The sequence below is a fragment of the Cibotium barometz genome, chromosome 42 (assembly GCF_041138505.1).
Source record: "Cibotium barometz isolate CiBa-2024 chromosome 42, ASM4113850v1, whole genome shotgun sequence".
In the NCBI taxonomy this organism is placed as follows: Eukaryota; Viridiplantae; Streptophyta; class Polypodiopsida; order Cyatheales; family Cibotiaceae; genus Cibotium; species Cibotium barometz.
The window spans coordinates 43548289-43566563 of record NC_141087.1 but is presented as its reverse complement, the minus strand read 5'-3'; the positions used below and the strand labels follow the sequence as shown (position 1 = coordinate 43566563).

The following is an 18275-nucleotide window of genomic DNA, read 5'->3' as shown; positions in this document are numbered from 1 at the left end:
GTGGTGAGTTTGCTATATATAAATATTGCCATTTTTCTAGGTAAGGTATTTAGGATGTTAAGTTTTATAGATAAGAGAAAAAAGCATGTCTCAGGATCTCATAATGTGTTATAAGTTCCTTTCCCTTTCCCTTTCCCTTGTAAGACAAATGCATGGCTTTTTATTGTAAAACACATCTACGAGTTAGAAATCACCTCAATGTTTTGTGCATGATTGTACATGTCGAACCACATTAGTATGTGTTTGTACATGATTCTACATTTGTTGCCAAGTCCTTCTCCACATATTTTTTGACATGGCTATCTTGGTAGCATGTTTTTCATCTGCAACTCTTGCAAGAAAGTGTAACACACAAGTCCATTTATTGAATGCTTTTTAAATTATAGTAAAGTAATTATTTGGAAATCAAAAGTGGGCCGAAGCTGGTTTCAATTTTGGGCGCTTTTTAAATTCTTCTATATTTAACGTGAGAAGTACTTCACATGCTTTCAATTTTGGGTGCTTCTTTAATTCTTCTATATTTAACGGGAGAAGTACTTTACATGCTTGTTGAATTGTACCAAATCATTATCATGGCTAAGAGTTGATCTTTGTGAAAATCATGTGATCAAGTTGAGAAGCACCACGTCGCCGGTACATGACGTACACAAAGTATAAGGCTCCCTCTTTCGCTCGGTATATGCCTCAAAAATCTTGAAAATTTTAAGGAGGTGTTTTTCCTTCTTCCCCAATTTGAGAAGTTATTTTTAAGAAATTGAACAAGTTCTAGGTGAAGCGGAGCCTATGTTTTCCCGAACCCTACTCTGTAATGTAGGTGTATTAGGGTAGCTCCATTTAGCCACTACGTCGAGGAAGGAGTGAAGGTGGCAAACATAAACATTCATGGGCGCATGCTCTTATGGTATGCTGTCACATACTGGCAGCCACCACTAAAGCCCAAAAGGATGATCGGTCGTTGGCTATCGCATCATGAACCCGGCCACCCTCAGGTTGGTGATGATCATGATCTATACCTGGCAGGATAGTCTCCACGTCTTCACACTCTTGTCGGCGCTTCCACTGTGAACAAGGTAGTCCACGAGCTGACGATCCACGACGCTGGCTGCAACCGAGATGGCCTGGACGGGTCCATTGTGGCCTTTGAGGATGGCCACGCACGACAGCTGACAGCTCATTGGGATCACACCGTCTCGTTGTTGTTGGTAACTGATTCGCCAAGCCCGCACGGTCTTGTCCCCAGAGCCGCTGAACAGCAAGCCACGTGTCGTGCAGAGCACAAGGCACTTTTGTTCATTCCCTATATAGTGAACTTTACCATATATAGGAAATTTTGAGAGATTTCCTGGTTATGTTGATGGAAATTTCCTATATATATCTAGACAATCGTATTCCCCATTTACTCAATCCTCTATATGTAGGAAATATGGGCTTATATCTAGGTAATTCAATTTCATATATAGGAAATATGGACTAGTATCTAGGTAATTAAATTTCCTATATAGAGAGTATGAGCCAATATCTAGGTAATTCAATTTCATATATAGGAAATATAGACTAGTATCTAGGTAATTAAATTTCCTATATAGAGAGTATGAGCCAATATCTAGATAATTCAATTTACTATATACACAATATGGCCAATATCTAGGTAATTCAATTTCCTATATAGAGAATGAATAAGAAATATAGGCTATTATCTAGATAATACAATTTCCTATATAGAGAATGAATTGCATATGTGGAGAATTGAACCACAAATGAGTAAATGGTTATTTAAAAAATTAGTTATTTTTAAAAATTGATTACTTTAAAACTTTTATACTTAATTATTCAAACATCAATATTATTACAAATTGAAATACTTAAATTCTTCTTCTTCTTCTTCTTCTCTCTCTCTCTCTCTCTCTCACCTTTCTATCACCCAATGTGTGGTAGATTGGTTAGCTCATATATGGAGTTGTTATTTAACACGTCTTATGTTCGAATCTCACTCCCGTCGGATAGATTATATTTCGTCTCTTGGGATTGTTCCTACGATGTTAAAAGAGCTTCTTCTTCTTCTTCTTCTTTCTTTCTCTCTCTCTCTCTCTCTCTCTCTCACACACACACACACACACACACACACACACACACACACACACACACAAAAAAAAAACTCAATGTAACATACGTTAAAATGTAGGTATGTCCTCTCATCTTATATCAAAAAGCAAGAGAATTATTTTACCAATACTAGCATGCCCATATTCAAGCTAAACGACCACCTATCTTAAAAACTAAGGTTTTCTCTCTCCTCATCAAACAGATAGATATTCTCTCTCTCTCCCTCTCATACGTAATCCAAAACCTTAGATCATTATCTCTCTCTAATGTGTCGCAACAGTAATTAATGATTATAGTAAGGTTTTACACCTTACCGAAAATGTCTCCCTCTCTCCCCCTCTTAGTGTGTTCATATCTATCTCTTTTTCTCACTTTGTGTCAAACGTCTCTTAGAATGTAAATTGAAATTAAAAAAACATATACAATAGCCTTTATCTCTCTTTCACTAGGTCATTGCCCGACAAGAAAATACTACACACAATGTATTTAAAGCCTCTCTCCGAACTCTCCAGAATATGAAAACCTCTAGAGCTCCGAACCTCCAGTCTTCCACACGTCAAGATTTCATCTCTAAGGATCTCTAAGGTTACCTCTCACCACTTCAAATTGATTAATCAAAAAATAAATTGGGAAACCATACTAAGCTAGTTGCACTAAGTTAAAATATATACAAATAGGACAAAAGAATTGTATTGATATTGCGAAACAATGGGAAAGAACATTTTGCATGGGAATGGTGAGAAAGAGTGAGTGTTTTGTTAGAAGCTACGTACATAGCTTTCAAAGTGTAGCTATAGAACCTCTTAAGATCTCATAATACCATATCCATGAGTTCATGATCTTTCTTAAGATCTCATAATTTATGTAAGATCTCATACAATTTCATAAAATCTTGTTAGAGATCTAATGAGATCATAAGATCCATAAGACTTCCTCTATGAGCCCATAGGATCACATAAGGGTGAGAAGGGCTCATCAAACTTAGCCTGGTCCTACTGTTTATAATATTTTAAGATGATCAAAGCTAAGTTTCCTAGGAATGTACCCAGACAACAAATTTTCTCCTAGTCTTAGGTATACTAGCTGTGAGAGAAACATTAAGAGAGTGATGCTAGTGTCCCACTCATTAGATTGCTACTTTGTGGAGATACAATGTTTCTTGTGTCATCTAAACCAATCACCAACCCAATCTCAAAACTAGGAATCTTTGGCACTAACATAGGAGATGCCAAGATAGGAGAGCAAGAGATAGACACTAGCGCTACACTAGCGTAACTATAGCCATGATAAATTAATCCGCCAAAACCAGTGCAGCTATAGCTCTAATAGTGATATTTTTTTGCCCCCGATTGTCAATGACTCCGTGTCACTTAGATGAGAATAAGTTTTTAGCATTCAAAAAAACGTTATTATGCTACCCAAGTCAAACCTTACAAAAACACATATGCAAGTGACAAGTTAAAGAAGCAAGGAACTTGCTAGGAAATAGAATTATATTTAAAGACTTGAGTCTTAAAGTAAAGATATCATGCCATGAGTGCTTGGCCCATAAATAATTATAATAGTTTAAAATAAAAGTGGACACAATAGTTGCTTTATGCTCATAAGAGAAGTAAAAGTGGACACAAGAGTTGCTTTATGCTCATAAGAGTTCTTTAAACTTAATATACATTTGCCATTGTGCTTCTTCCTTTCCATATTAAGGCGGTAGTCATAAACATGATTTTTCTTGCATGACTAGGAATCATTTGAGAAGTAAAAGTGAACAAAAGAGTTACTTTATGCTCATAAGAGTTCTTTGAACTTAATATACATTTGCCACTATGCTTCTCCCTTTCCATGTTGAGGTGGTAATCTTTACCATGATTTTTCTTGCATGTATACAATTTAGATTAATGTGATCACCTTATAATGTCTAAGCTTGGATTTTATGACCACATAGTGTATGGTAGAAGCTCTTAAGATCTCATAAGACCATATATGAGGTCATGAAATTTCCTAGATCAATGTGATCATCCTTTAATGTCTAGATTAGCTTTTATGACCACATAGTGTATGGTAGAAGCTCTCAAGATCTCATAAGACCATACACGAGCTCATAATATTTCTTAAGATCTCATAATTAATGTAAGATCTCATAATTTATGTAAGAGCTCATATAATTCATGTAAGAGCTAATATAATTTCAAAAAATCTTGTTAGAGATTGAATGAGATCATAAGGACCCATAAGACTTCCTACGAGCACATAAGATCACATAAGGGTTGAGAAGAGCTCATAGAACTTATCTTGGTCCTTTCACTTATAGAATCTTGAGATGATAAAAGCTAAGGTCACTAGAAATGACTAGGTTTCTTCTTTAATATCTTGCTATCATAGTCTTTCACGATTTCTAATCTATTGGAAACACTCCATTGTTTTTTCTAAAACCTTTGTTCTTATGATTCCTTGGGATCTCCCTTATTTGATTTAAATCAAGACTCAGGACAGGGTTGCCAAATATGGATAGAACTTGTGAATATTTCTCTATGGCTTTGGCACTTTCTAGTGGTCTAACTAAGGGTTTGATTCACTACATGTTTTATATCCATTCATGCTCTCCTTGTTTCAGCAACATGAGCCCTCATGCGCTTTCAGGTTGTCATCTCAGAGAGGGTGATCACAACAATGGCATCTAAAACAGGCTCGTCTCATTTTGGGTACCTCCATTTCTTGGGCTTCCCATGCTAAGGCGATATTGTCACACAAAGCACGATTTTCATACCGATCATGGGCTTAGCTTTGAAGGGGCCAACCTGAGGCAATTGATGGATGCAAACATACTAGTCAAATCCTCACCTCTATTCAAAAATGGTGACCTTGCATTATAAGGTGTACCACCGAGAGCCCATCAATCATGAGCTTTTGATTGCCTTCGCTCGTGGTTTTGTTTATGAGAATAGCACAACAGCCCCCTTTACTACTGTTGACATAGGAAAGTATAGGGTTGCATGGGCTGAGTTTGCAGAGTCTGTTGATGCAAATGTTAAATAGACTCCACATGAATGAAATATCACCAAGTGTTTTGATGGCCATGGTCACAAGTTGAATTTGTCGTTTGATTTGAGTGGTTCAAACAATCAACATATTCATATTCTAGAATTCTAATCATATCAATGTAAGATTATCTATCAGGCTCATGATTTAAGGCCTAAGATGATTAATATTAAGATATTGTATGATCATACCTAAAACATTACCTCTTTTGATCTAATATTTAGGGATTGGAAGATTTCACATAAGACTAGTTATATATAGAGCTCTTATGAGCTATCATACTTATAGCTTTTAAAAAGATCAATAGTATGCTCCAATATCAATTTGATAATCTATCTTGTGAGCTATATGAATTATATAATATGAGCTATATTTAAATTTTAGTATCTTTAATTACAACACTTTTTACTCCTTTATTTTGTTTTACACCTCCACTAACATATATGGTGGTGTATCAATATCACTCTTAGCATAGGCTAGAGGTAAGGCCATCATCGAATTCACTCATCTTCCATATAAACAACACACAACAACAAAAAAAGACCCTTTCAGACGAAAGAACCAAAAAAAGGACCCTTTCAGACCAAAGAACCAAAAAATAAACCCTAGCCAGTACATCTTCTTCAACGACCAGCTGTCTCCCGCGTCTGGCCATGGCCGTCCCCTGCTCAGCCTTGCGACCGACGTGTGAAGCCTGTTGCCGTTGGAGCTCGATGGCGGAGGTCCAACGTTGCTTGCTGCTCTGCTGCCGGATCAAATTCACGGCAATTCCCAGCTTTGATCCATTGGCAAACCTCCAAACTGGCCATTCTCAAAGCCGGCTCGTGCACTTCCTGGAAGATATCAACCGAATTATCTGCGAAACAGCACAGGCAAAACCAGGCCTATGGGAGGTGGAAGGACACCCTTGATGGTCGGAAGATGGCAAAGCTTCGACGAAGAAGTTCGTGCTTGGTGGACAGAGATCGAGGGCAAGCAGACAGTTGACACAGGTAGATGCATCCCAAACCTACCCCTAAGTTTTTCCTCTGCACGGTGTCATCAGCAAGGAGGACGGTGTCAGAGCAGCTCTTCAGCTCTGTGTCTTTGAACCTGTTAACGAGGCTCTATCTCGAGGGCTACTCTTTTATTTTCTGCTAAATGAAACTGAATCAATTGCCTGTGTCAAATCAAATGTTGACTGGGGAGGGTTTCTGATTGAACGAAATCAGGATGACATGTTTGTTAGAGTAGCTTTACCAGTAGAGGTAAAGCCACCTTGGCAATTCAAATTGTCAGCTGGTGATGGACATGTAGTGGACCTTCTCCAATCCCTTGATCCTGCACAGCGTGACAAAGTCAGGTTTAGTGTTGCTCAGATTTACATGTACATGATTCTGGAAGAAGCAGAATTCGGGGTTTTGTGCTCTAAAGAACAGTATATCTTTATGACGTGCACCACCTACCTGCTACAGAAAAGAAGCAAAACCTATGTGTGAAGGTCGACCTTAACCCTAGCTCTGTGTGCAAAGATTAGAAGCACAGACCTACGAAAGCTGAACGAACAGAGCCTCCGCCTTCGCTCAGCCTTCCCCGGCTTCGAGCTGCTGTGCTGTTGTAACTGCTGTGCTGTTGTAACTTGCCGATGAAAGTCATCTCAAGCTGCCAGGGGATGGAGAAGAGAGGAAGATGCTACCCTGTAACATGGTATCATTTTTTGTAAGCTGACTATTAGTGTGGCAATTATGTGCAAGGTGGTGAAGTCTCAAGGATGCATCCAAAAAAGCCTAAGTTACTTTCTGTCCTAGGTCTTCTACAACCGTCTCTATGGTAAGTTCTCCGTGGATTTTGTACATCTCCTAGATGCTAGAGTTTGCTCTTTCATATGCTAGGTTCTGTTTCTCCGGGTCCATTGGCTTGGGTGGCCATTCTTGAAAGTCTTTGGCTAGTGTCATCATCGCAAAAAGAGTAGCATCATGGGGGATCCTGTATGCCTACATTTTGGGCTTGAATTTACACTTAACTCGCTTTTTGGGTTGTTTGCAGAATGAAGCAAGAAATTCAGATTTGAGGCAAAGGAGTAGACATGTAAATCAAGGCCAGGTTAAGAAGAGGACATGATGTCTCTGTGGCATTCAATCCCGATACCTTAAGACTCAATTCTTTTCGATATCTCCTGCCAGCAATTGCCTAGACCCTATCCAAGGGTCAAGAAGAAGACATCTCTACGATCGTGCCTCATCATCAAAATCTTTCATCCTGGTGAGTGCGTTCATAATCATTTTGATGTGCATGGGCATCCTTCAAATCTATGTGTCTTACTTCCCATCTATCAAGATGGCCATGCACAAACTGCTTCATCTCATAATAGTCAAGCGTGAGGAAGCCAAAGCTGATGATTCAGACCATGAACAGCAAGCAGATCATGATGCATAACCCCATTTACTGGAAGATTTCTAGTTCGTATAGCGGCTGGCTTCTGTACCTTGTTCACTGACGAGGCGAATGCCTTGTCCAGCTGGGCCCGCAACAATCCTGACGATTTGGAAACGCTGCTGCGGTTCCTGCTACGAAATTTGAAGTCTTTAGGCGAAAACTGTGTGTCTCATTGTACTACTCATGCAGAATATCTATCAGAAAAATATGGGTTAGTGAAATTTGACATGGGAAGAGCCACTGCCAAAGACCTACCTATTTTGAGATGGTCTGTTTTGTGATTATTCCTCTGTGTGGCTGCTTCACAATGCTCACCCCAAAACTCTAGTTCACATTTAGTGTTTTCATTGAGATTGACCACATTGGAATGCGAGGACTTTGTGTCTGTGTGTGTGAGTGTGTGTGTGTGTGTGGAGAGAGAGAGGCAAGATTTGTGTGTGTGTGTGTGGAGAGAGAGAGAGGCAAGATTTGCTCCACGGATAAAGGACTGAGTGCAAAACAGAAATTGGAGCCCAATGTGAGAACATAAAGAGACATGGGTCCTCGCTCGAGTGAAAGACTTTGTCCACCACATACAAAATCTCAGTAGTTGCATCTCTCATCTCTACAGCTTACAATGGGGCACTCAAAAAGGTGGAAGGAGCAACATCCATCCACTCAATATCAGCTGATGTAGTGGTACAACGTTGGACAATGGTGGGAGCTGGTACACGTGACGGAATGGCTGAAGCTCTTGCTGAGGTCACCAGAAGGAAATATTATCATGTACATCCTTCCATGCATTAGTTGCTAATTTTTGGACAGTTGAGATGCAATGGATGTTCAAGTTTGAAGAGCATGGGTCACCTTCTTGTCTTCTCTTTCAATGTGTCCTTTCAGATCTGCATACTTTAGAAAAATCAAAGATGACGTACAAAAAAATTCAAATTCTATACTTGAGGTGAAATCTAGATTGGAGGCATTTGAAACTGATGATATGCATAAGCTCTTGAAGTTTCATGAAATTATGGAGGCTCATCTAGAGCAACTAACTGATGAGTCTCAGGTGATGATGGATACATGATATTTAATGGTGATGATGCATGTTAAGAACATTTTCATTGAATTGCACGAATTTTAAAATACAACCAATTCCACAAAACATCATGACAAGAAATCCCATGGCTTATGCTTTATGCAGGTACTGGCACGCTGTCACGGGTTTTGAGTTTTAAAAAGCTTGAAACTGTAAGGGAAGCAGCATCTCTATACCTTAGAGATACTGGCACGCTGTCACGGGTTTCGAGTTTTAAAAATCCCATGGCTTATGCTTTATGCAGGTACTGGCACGCTGTCACGGGTTTCGAGTTTTAAAAAGCTTGAAACTGTAAGGGAAGCAGCATCTCTATACCTTAGACCGAGCTCCTTGGTACAACAGATTGAAAATTGGACTGTTGAACCTCCCATGTCAGAGCAGCTTGAGAAAGTCAATGCTTTCTTTGACAAGGTATACAATATGGCATCTCTATTTATTATCAAAAGCATTCGCAGGTTAGTGATTCTTTTTAAAGGACTTCAGGTAAAGAAAGAAGTAGAGGCAATAGAGAAGCATGTAAAATATGTTGGCTTTGGTTGGTTATAAAGGATTCTTGCTTGCACTATCCATGCTCTTTTGTTGTTGCCAATTATGTACTGCATATTTTATAGGTGTCTGGGCTCAATCTCTTGCCCCCTTCTTGAGCATGAAGGCCATAGAAAACTGCTAGACACAAGGGGTGGTTCTGATGGAGCAAGTTGCCAGACATAAGGGGTGGGTCTGATGGAGCTTGTGTTTAGCAAGATGCCAATTTTGGGGTGGTTTTGATGGAGTTGGTGTCTAGAAAGCTATGAGTTTTGGGGTGGTTTTCATGGATTTAGTATCTAGTAAGCTACCAATTTTGGGTGGTTCTAATGGAGCTGGTGTTTGGCAAGCTGCATGCGTACTCCGCTTGTAGGGAGGATACATAATATGTAAGCTATCTGGTTATTTGTGTATCTTTAGAGTTTGTTTATTTGCATGATATGCTTTATTTTTGTGCTTTTCAGTTTACAAAACCACCCCCTCTTATTTAGAGTTTGGTTATTTGCATGATATTCTTAATTTTTGTGCTTTTCTTTTTACAAAAAGGACTCCGTAGCTTTTGTTGACGAGGTGTGGCGATTCGACAAGATCGATAAAGATGGAGCTTTTCATAAGAGGCTCCAACAGAATGGTATTAGGACTATAGAAGACTTTCTTAGATGCTATGTGATAGATCAACAAAAGATGAGATATCTAAGGGTTTAATATTCATTCGGTTTTGTGATTCATCCAGGCAAATAATCTGAGGTAACATTGGCTCGTGATTACATGTGATGTTCTAAGCAAGTGTTTTATATGAATTTGTTTCTATTATTAAGAGGATTTTTGGGTAGCTTGAAGTTGGTACTTATTTCAAATCGGTAATGTCACAGATGCTGATTGAGTTGAGTATGGAGATACACTCAACAACCTCATTTTCATGAAGAAAGCAACAATGGCATAGGGCTTGACAGAAGCATGGGTTATGTATATCTTGATTCTTTAATGTTATCCCTTCTTTGTTGATTCTTTTATCAACTTGTGTTACAAATACTGTATTTGATTATGAGAGGCCATTCATCAATGATTACACCCTATCACCCAATGTAGCAGAGATCCAAGTGTATAGAGGGAGCCTAAACAAAGCAGCACAACACATGGGTTTAATCTAGCCATCAATAAAGTAAGCCTATGCAAACACATGGGTTTAATCTAGCCATCAATAAAGTAAGCCTATGCAAACATTCTATGCATTTTGGCTAAGTTTAGCTAATGAGATTGGTTGAATGCTTGTAGTGCTTAAGGCCGTTTCATCTTGTCTAGGATGCTTGACTACAATGACTTGACTGTGGTGTTAGATGCAGTTTCTCTATAGATACTAGTTGATATAATCTCTACTATAAGAGCTATGTCCAACCTGTGGGAGCTGAGTTGATTTCCTGCAAGGTTGCATTGCATCAGGAGGTTTGCCCTCATAAGGCTGAGATGTGTATTGTCCCATGGGGCATGGTAGAAAGCTGAGAGTTGTAGAGAGCTGTAGCAATAGGGTTGCCGCTCTAACATGGGACTCCTCTTCATAGAAACATCCAACTAATTATAGGCTATGCTCCATTGACATCAAGATTGAGTTATGAGGGCTGTGATCCTTCCCCTGTGTCTTTGTTATTTGCTGAAGTTTGTCTTTGTTATTTGCTGAAGTTTCAAAGTTAAGATGTGTTTGCATGTATGTACAGGTGGTGAAACGATAAGCCAAACCTCTCTAATGAACGTAGTCCTATATGTAGATCTAACATGGGACACCTATTGTATATCTTAATATTTGATAGATAATCTTGAAATGTTTATAAAATGTCTGGTGAATAGTATATTAACGTGATTCATAGATAGAAAAAGGTAAGCTTCTATGTATTCCCTTTATACAGATACAATGTATTCACTATTTAGAGATACAATCTATATAATTTCGTAGGTAGATATAAGGATATCTAGAAAAAATGCAAACTAGGGAAAACATTTCTCTAGATATGCTAACTAGAAAAATGTGTGCATGGATTTCTCTATATAGGCAAATTTGCCTACATAGGAATTTTTGAGATATACAGGAAAAATTGCTTACATAGGAAAAAAATTCCTATGTAGGCAAACTTGCCTATATAGGGAAAAAATTCGTATGTAGGTAAATTTTCCTATATAGAGAAATCATATAGGAAAATTTACTTACATAGGGAAAAAATTTCCTATGTAGGTAAATTTTCCTATATAGAGAAATCCATGCACATATTTCCTAGTTAGCCTACCTAGGAAAGTGTTTCATTTTCTCTAGTTTGCACTTTTCCTAGATATGTTTATTTATATCTAGGGAATTATGTAGTGAATGCTTTTTTTTTCCTATATAGAGAATGAACAAAAGCTCCTTGTGGAGGCACAGAATGGGTAGCGGATGACATCCTTGCAACTTAGAGCACAGCACACTTATGTGTTGTTCTCCTGTGCGCTTTCTCCACACTGCGATTGCACAGTCTGAACCCGCAGAGAACAGTAGCTCTCCGTCCGCAGTCAACGCAAGAGCATTCAGAGACGGCTCGTGGGCTTTCAAAGTAGCCATTCGATCGTGCCTCTTGACATTCAACTGTTTCCGCCACACCTTTATTGTGCCATCAGCGCAGCCTGTGTACAGGAATCCCTCCTCGCTCACAACGAGGGCACTCACGACGTCGTGGTGGGCGTCAATGGACTCCACGCACTTGAGGTCGGATAGCCTCCACACCTTTACCGTCGTGTCCCACGACCCAGAGTACAACAGTTGGTGACGCTTTCCGATCGCCAGAGCGCACACTGTGTCAGCATGTTGGATCCAGAGCTTCTTGTGGTTCCGGCGCACCTCCACATAGTTCTCCTCATAGAAGCTACTGATAAAGCGATCCATGAAAGTGGGTAGTGTAGCTACGAGCTTGTGGCCGGGGCCGGCACTCGTGGATGACCGTCTCCACACGCGGATCTTGTGGTCACCATGGGCGCTGAAAATCCTGTCTCCCGCTACCACCAGGGCTTTCACGGTCGAACGTCCTTGCCCACGACCGCACCCAAATCGCCCGCATGGGAACAGCTCCCGCTGTTCCCACGAGAGGATGTCGATGCAGCGCTCGGCAGCGAGGATGGACGACACGGGGCCCTGATGGCCAGTCAGAGTTGACACACCCGTACACGTGGTTGCATGGAGCAAGTCTCTCGACTGTTGATGAGAAGAAGATGAACTGCAGTGAGCAAGTTGGAGGCTGCTTTGACTGGACTTCGCTGGCTCCTCCACCATGTCGCTGCTCGAGCTACAATATTGATCCAGTTTCTAGTCGTGACGCTCCGAATCATTGAGTACTGAGGTTAATAAATAGGGGCAGAACAGTATACGATCGTGTTGGCCCGAGGGGACCGACGGTATATATATATATATATATATATAACAACGCCTAATCGTCCTGATGCGTAATCAGCCAAATAAGTTGGTCCTAATTCTGTGTAATTCGACAATTTTATGATCATCAAATTGGAGCCTTTTTCTCCTGAACGGATAGGATATCTAGATATGTTGACTACACCTTCCTTTGACTTCATGGAGTATACATGGGTAGACCTTCTTTTGACTTCATTGATTATCTTACTGTTATTTCTTCTGGTAAACTTATCTTAATCTACATGTGTAGGATGGTAGTGACTCACACGTGTCTGTGTGCATACTCCTTCATTACTCTTTGTGGGCTAAGATTATAGCACACATTTACACTTGCACCCGCACCCACTTTTGCACACACACTCACACTTCTATTTGCACACACATTTACACGTGCACATTTGCACATGGTGCACACATATTTACACATATGTGCAAACATTTAAACATTTACTGCATGTACACCCCACCCACATTCATTCATTTAATTGCACCTTCTATGCACACGCACACACTCGCACATGTATCCATAGTTACCTGTGCACGTCGTGTCCCCATTGTAAGATTCCTCCCCAGCCTCTCAAAATGTCTAGCATCTTCCCCTGTAATCAATCCCCTTCAGAAATATAAAAGACTTGTTTATAACTGTTTTAACCTAGAGAGAGAAAATATTCTAGAGAGAATATTCAGATTTTTTAATATTTTTGGATAGAAAATTATCTCATCTTATTAAAATAAGTTCCCCTGAAACAGAAATTCAAAAAGAACTTTTCAATGTGCAATTGGAATTAATTGGAAATGGGTATAAAGGACCTTAGCCTAAGGGTCTAGATTTTCAGAAATTTTTGGATTATGGTCCAATTAAGGTTCCTATGGGCCAATAGCATCAATCCATGTGTAGGGAGGAGATAAATCCAATTTGTAAAAGAAGATACCCAAAAATGAGTAAATGCTCACATAAGATGAAGAGTTGAAAATGTACAAGGCTTATTAGTAAAAAACTATGGGCAATATTAAAAATATGAGACATTTTGGGTATAATGATTCCATTTTGACACATATGTAAGGAAGGGGAGTCCTTTAAAGGAGGTGCATATCTCACATAAGATGAAGAGTTGAAAATGTACAAGGTTTATTAGTAAAAACTATGAGCAATATTAAAAATATGAGATATTTTGGGTATAATGATTCCATTTTGACACATATGTAAGGAAGGGAAGTTCTTTAAAGGAGGTGCATATTTCACATGCTTGAATGAGTTTTAAACTCATAAAAATTGAGATATTTCATCTCTCCTCTCTCCTCATTCAAGTCTAGTTCCAAAAAGTTAGCTTAACTGACCTAAAAATGGTCAAATATTGACCAAACTGATTTAGAAAATTTTAGAATCAGTTTGTTTGGTTAGGAGCTCAATTTTTCCTATAAATAGAAGCCTCCCCCTTGTTGAAAAATATATAGTGTTTATGCATCGTTACTCTACTCCACCTAAGCCAAGAACTATGAATTCATTAATAATTCACTAGTTTTTGGAGCTTCTCTCTTTCTTCAATCCCCATTGGTGGCTCCATCAATATACTTAACCAATTGATTGGTTGGGGGCCTCTACCGTGAACAAAGAATCAAGCAATTTATTTGTAAGGTAAATAGTGAATATTGATCTTTTCTATAATTTCACAATGTTTCTCTCTTCTCAACCCCTCTCAAGCTTGAGAAGCTTAATTGGTATGGTTTTTAAATGCTATTGAAGTTAATTGAGGAATAGTAGTGAAGAGTTACATAATTTGATGAATGCTATTGAAGTTAATTGATTAATGATAGTAAAGAATTACATAAATTTTTATTTATGTTTAAATTCTAATGGTTTTTATGTAATTTCTCTCTCACTCAAGAAATGGTCATACTCATGACCCATTCTCAATCCAAATGAAGCTTTTCATAAAGCTTTTCCTTAATCCAAGATTAATCTATGCTTGAGACCAAATTAATGGTTTTTTTCTATGCTTTTAGTTTATGTATTTCATAAATATTGATGATTCAATCCATTATGGAATATTGATCCAATTAGGGATCATTCTAATTATTTCTTAATGTTAAGCTTTATCCCTTAGAAAAATTGAGATTTATCAGTCATAGTAGCGGAGCTATGGCAAAATTTTAATAAAAATTACGCATAAAATAATTTCATTCAAAGCATGAAAAGAGGACTTCCTACCATATTCTAGGAATTATCATCCTAGATTAATTGAAGATATTCATTGTAATCATAGAGAAATTGATTTTTATATTATGCATAATTGATTTTCATGCATAGAGGTATGCATAAAAGATTATTATTTTAACATAAAAGTGTTACTTTTATCATAATTAGATTTCATGCATAGAGGTATGCATAAAAGATTATTATTTTAATATAAAAGTGTTACTTTTATCATATTTGAATTTCATGCATAGAGGTATGCATAAAAGATTATTATTTTAATGTAAAAGTGTTACTTTTATCATATTTGAATTTCATGCATAGAGGTATGCATAAAAGATGATTATTTTATTACAAAAGTGTTACTTTTAGCATAATTGAATTTCATGCATAGATGTATGCATAAAAGATGATTATTTTATTATAAAAGTGTTACTTTTATCATATTTGGATTTCATGCATAGAGGCATGCATAAAAGTTGATTATTTTATTATAAAAGTGTTACTTTTATCATATTTGGATTTCATGCATAGAGGCATGCATAAAAGTTGATTATTTTATTATAAAAGTGTTACTTTTATCATATTTGGATTTCATGCATAGAGGCATGCATAAAAGTTGATTATTTTATTATAAAAGTGTTACTTTTATCATATTTGGATTTCATGCATAGAGGCATGCATAAAAGTTGATTATTTTATTATAAAAGTGTTACTTTTATTATATTTGGATTTCATGCATAGAGGTATGCATAAAAGATATTCTTTTTTATACTAAAAGTGTGATTTTCATCATAAATGGATTTTATGCATAACTTAGATGCATAAGAGAAATTCTTTTATTCTAAAAGTGTAATTCCTACCAAATTGAATTTATGCATAAGAAGATGCATAAAAGATTGATTTTTATTTTGAAAGTGTTAGTCTCCTTAAATAAAATGTATGCATAAATAAATGTGTAAAGAAATCTTATATCAAATATAAGAATTCTCTTAAAAAAGATATGAAATGTGATAAGATGTGATAAGAGGTATATGAGATGTAATAAGATTTGATAAGATGCGTATGGGAAGTGATAGGACGTGATAAGAGGTGTATGAGATGTGAAAAGATGTGATAAGATGTGTATGAGATGTGATAGAATGTGTTAAGATGAGTTAGGATGTGTTAAGATGTATATGAGATGTGTTAGGACGAGAATGGATGTAATATGGTTGTATGAATGTGATGTGGATGTATACATGTAGATGTATATGTATGAATGTGAATGTGGATGTGGATGTGGATGTATGGATGTAGATACGGATGTGTATGTATGTATGTGGATATGTATGTATGAATGAGGATGTGAAAATGGATGTATGTAAGTAGATGTGGATGTATGGAAGTGAATGTGAATGTGAATGAAGAGGTGGATGTGGATGTATGGATGTAGATACGGATGTGGATGTATGTATGTGAATGTGGATGTATGAATGAGGATGTGAAAATGGATGTATGCATGTGAATGTGGATGTATGAATATGAATGTGGATGTGTGGATGTGGAAATGGAGGTATGGATGTATGAATGTGGATGTGGATGTATGCATGTAGATGCGTATGTATGAATGTGAAATTGGATGTATGATGTGGACGTACGAACATGGATATGTATGTAGAATAATGAATATGAAGGTGTATGTAAGATAATGTGTAGTCTATATGAGTGAATGGATGAGAACGAGTACACATTGAATGGAATGTGGAATAAGTAATGTGGTCCGAGAGTGGATAATATGGAAAGACAAGAGTTCGTTATAGAAACTGTATTTTGTGACTGTTTGTAAATGACTGTTTTATGTCAAGAATGCTGGAGAAGCATTTTGACCGTCTTGAGGATTAAGATCATGAAGACCGAACTGTTAAAGTTGCAACTGCTGACGGAGAGTCAATGGAGGACGTCTCGCGTAGCAAGGTCGATCGAGGTCTTGACCAGCCTCGGTTCGATTTAAATGGTGAGCTTCTGGTACGGTGGATGAGGGACCAAGGAAGCCGCCTATGAGTGAAGGTCACCTGCGAAGGATCCTCGAGGGTGCTGACCATACGGTGCTCGGGCTCTGGGTCGCCGAAGATACCCACACGTGCGTCGTGGAAGATATTGGAACAAGGAGTAAGAGTTATTTTCTGAAACCGGGCATGGATCTGGTTGATTGACCTTGCTGGTCCTCAACGGATGAGTCCATGGCTCTTTTATATGGATTTGTGGGTTGATCTTGCTGATCTTCCATGGAGATTCCATTCTATTATATGAATATATTACCGATTACTATGAGCTAGGAACTATGGAAAAGGCCCTTGAGAGAACAGGTGGTGAGCGTTCTGGTTGCCAATGATGCCATAAGTATACCGATGAAAGAATGACTAAAAATAAGGATTCAACCAGAGACTTTGAGGATTGTCATCAGTGACATAATGGTTTTATTAAAGGATTGTTTTAAAGCTAGTTGATGCTAAGAAAAAGGCAATTTCATATTGGGTGTGTAAGTGGTGTGACTAGTTTTATGTTTGCATGAACTTCCGGCTAGGGGGCCTTGGAACTCTTTTCCTTGGTACCCGGGACAAAACCTAACCAAATTCTTAATTGGATCCCATCACTACAGTGATTGGGCGGTTGGCTAACCCATGGGATTGGAATCTAAAGCGCTATAAAGCGCTCATTTTGGATTAGTGGTGTTCAAGTTATGGTTAATCCAAACTTTTGACCACGTGTCCCAAACTTGTGAAAAATTCCCATATTCCCCAATATGGTGTTGATAGATGAAGTAAATCCCGGATAGAAATTGTTCTATGGATAAGAATCAACGGTTGTGCCTCTTGATGGGGAAAAAAGTGTTGATCCCAATGATCCAAGTGCAAGTTTCTTCCTTGATTTGATCAAGTACCGTTAAAGGTGCAGTCAGATCAGTTTGATCAGTAATGATCTTGACTACGTTAGAGTAAAGAGTTATCTTGGTGGAATTGCCTGTGCTTTCCGGGTAAAGAAAGTTTTTCTGGTTTCGATTTTGGACAAACCGACAGATTAGTCTCTTGTCCGGATATCCGTGGGCGAGGCCCCGAGTGTGAGACCCCTACCCGCGCACGATGTGCTACTTCCGTTGCTAGTACCCCGAATCCGTTGCGCGGTGGAGACTGGGATCTTACAGTTGGTATCAGAGCGAAATTGAAAGCTAATAAAGATAATTTAATTCTTATCTGAAATTGGTAATAAGAATTCAGAAACAGCATTTTCATAATGTATTTTCATTCCGTAAGCTTCTTTAATGAAGAAATTTTAATCAAAGAAATTGTTTTTATAGATGGAAGTTTCCCATTTATCTGGTATTCCCGACCTCACCCAGTCTCAAGATATGATTGCATTTGCCTTCGAGCATCTCATCTCTTCCGCTTCAACTCAAACAAGCCGAGCAAGACTCGCACGCCATTTCGCGGATTTATATTTTTCTATCCCAGCGGAGAGAA

At 38.1% G+C, this 18275-nt stretch overlaps 1 protein-coding gene and 2 long non-coding RNA genes across 9 annotated transcripts; 2 read left to right on the top strand and 1 right to left on the bottom strand.

Annotated features, from left to right (window-relative positions):
* The first annotated feature begins 5700 nt into the window (after positions 1-5700).
* LOC147614513 (uncharacterized) lies at positions 5701-10199 on the top strand. Of its 7 annotated transcripts, none has more exons than XR_015263135.1 (7): positions 5701-6131; positions 6873-6948; positions 7165-7380; positions 8165-8781; positions 8874-9040; positions 9241-9901; positions 10027-10199. It is a non-coding gene; the product is annotated as an uncharacterized LOC147614513 (long non-coding RNA). The 7 variants fall into 7 exon arrangements; XR_015263141.1 differs by lacking the exon at positions 5701-6131 and having other exon boundaries at positions 6707-6948; positions 8165-8319; positions 8735-8781; XR_015263137.1 differs by lacking the exon at positions 5701-6131 and having other exon boundaries at positions 6707-6948; positions 8165-8319; positions 8434-8781.
* A 21-nt stretch (positions 10200-10220) lies between these two features.
* Positions 10221-10982, top strand: LOC147614512 (uncharacterized). The gene is made up of 2 exons (XR_015263142.1): positions 10221-10316; positions 10430-10982. It is a non-coding gene; the product is annotated as an uncharacterized LOC147614512 (long non-coding RNA).
* Positions 10983-11034: 52 nt separating this feature from the next.
* Positions 11035-12443, bottom strand: LOC147614511 (protein JINGUBANG-like). The gene is made up of 2 exons (XM_086780552.1): positions 11606-12443; positions 11035-11045 (listed from the first exon to the last, which is right to left on the bottom strand). The coding sequence occupies exons 1-2, from the start codon at positions 12441-12443 to the stop codon at positions 11035-11037; spliced, it is 849 nt and encodes a 282-aa protein (XP_086636678.1).
* Positions 12444-18275: the final 5832 nt, after the last annotated feature.